Consider the following 1,776-nt stretch of genomic DNA (forward strand, 5'->3'; position numbering starts at 1 on the left):
CTCAGTCCCTTTGTCGTCATGCAGTTGTTTAGGTGAAGACCTCTCACACAGCTGGAACAGATAGAAATTAGACATAAAGGCTTTTGTCATCCTATGACATTCAATCCTATTGTTGAGGAGTTTATAGTGTCAGAGTTTTCTGGAAATCTGTGCGCACAGGACCCGCTCTGCGTCACAGCCAAACAACACAAAGTCAGCTTGGTAAATTCCATGGCAAAGAGAAGGCCATGTGAAACACTTTCTAACAAACTGACACTCACTCAGGCCTCATCTGAGCCATGTTCGTGGTGATGAGCGAGCCCCAGTCTCCTCCTTGCAGGTAGAACTGGGAGAAGCCCAGACGATCCATGAGAGTGAGGAAAATCCGAGCAGCAGCCAGGGTGTTAAATCCTTAAAAGAATTATAAAAATACAGAAAAAAATTAGTTGTAGTGCCTTGCAAAGTTATTCTTTTTGTTAGTTTTCCCATATTTGGTCATTAAACTACAGACTTTTTTAGCCAAAACCCATAAAACACAAAAACTTGAACAACCCTCCATCAAACTTAAAACATAGTAGTGGCAGCATCATGCTTTGTGAAGAAGAGACAGAATCTTGCTGAAGTTACAGAGCAAGTTTTCCACTTGAGGAAAACTTGCAGCAGGGCACTCAACTAAGTGGATTAATAGATTATTGAAATAATCGTCCACTATTTTAGTAATTAACTAATCGTTAACTGGAGTATAGAGACGATAAAACATGCCTTTAACTGACAGGGTAACCTACGTAGAGTAGTAATTATATCAAAATTGTAAAGAAAATCCATAAATATTTTGCATTAAGGATAAAAAAAAACTTTTTTGTCTGTCAATATGCTCTATCCAGAACTCCTCAAGTGGAAAAGTTTTAGTGTCATCTGGTTTAACTTCGAAAAAAAAAAATCATCTTTAAGGAACCGATGGCTATACAATAATTAATTGATTAATTGACAAAAAATAATTCACAGATAAATCGATTAACTGCATAATCATTAGTTGCAGCCTTAGATGTAATTTGATAAAACTTTAAAAACTGAAAAATGTATTCCTTTTTTACAGCTCTATATAACTGCAGCTAGCTGTTTTTTTGGATTTGCTGAAAACATTTTTGCTTTTAGAGAAAAACCTTTTTTTTTTATCCCCAGCTCTGCTCTGACACAAATCAGGTTATTACACTTGAATACGGGATAAAATAACTCTTGATATCTATATTTTCTCCTGTATGTTAAATATGTGCATTACTACTAAAATATGAATTAAGCAGCTATATTGAGTAGCTGAAGTGAGCTATACTCTTTCTAAACAAAAAAACAAAAGGACAGTTTTCAACTAACATTGACTAAATAGCCGTCATTTTTAACTAAAAGTTCCCCACAGCTCAATCACCTCAGTTGTATCAACTACACTCGACACACAAACATCCACTAAAGACCAGGAAGCACCCATAGCTTCCACTCACAGATAGATTCCAATACTTCAGCTTATAATTGGAGGATATTTAAGGATGCCAGCCTCATCATTTAAAGAGCTCATAGAATGATTCTATAGGGTATTTGGTGCTGGTCCTTAAGGTCTCTGAATAGGTTGCGTAACATTGGTTTGGCTGAAAATGGCATATTTGCTGTTCTATGAGCCCTCCCGTCACAAAAACAGTTTTTTTCCCATCTGCTATCTGTCTTATCAATAAGGCCAAGAGCAGCCCGTGACACTGGACAATGTTTCTCTCCCCCATTCAGGATCTCTGCGTTACATTAACGCAC

At 36.9% G+C, this 1,776-nt stretch overlaps 1 protein-coding gene across 1 annotated transcript in view; it reads right to left on the minus strand.

Annotated features, from left to right (window-relative positions):
• The window catches only part of LOC107084012 (epoxide hydrolase 1-like), a 19,237-nt gene that overhangs the window by 1,346 nt on the left and 16,115 nt on the right, over window positions 1-1,776 (minus strand). Inside the window, exons 3-4 of the mRNA XM_015373639.1 lie at window positions 261-390; window positions 1-51 (exon numbers count right to left, since the gene is read on the minus strand). Of these exons, the coding sequence (XP_015229125.1) occupies window positions 1-51; window positions 261-390 (181 nt within the window). The remainder of the gene's footprint in view (window positions 52-260; window positions 391-1,776) is intronic.

Source organism: Cyprinodon variegatus, unplaced genomic scaffold (assembly GCF_000732505.1).
Source record: "Cyprinodon variegatus isolate N-32 unplaced genomic scaffold, C_variegatus-1.0 Scaffold90, whole genome shotgun sequence".
Lineage (NCBI taxonomy): Eukaryota > Metazoa > Chordata > Actinopteri > Cyprinodontiformes > Cyprinodontidae > Cyprinodon > Cyprinodon variegatus.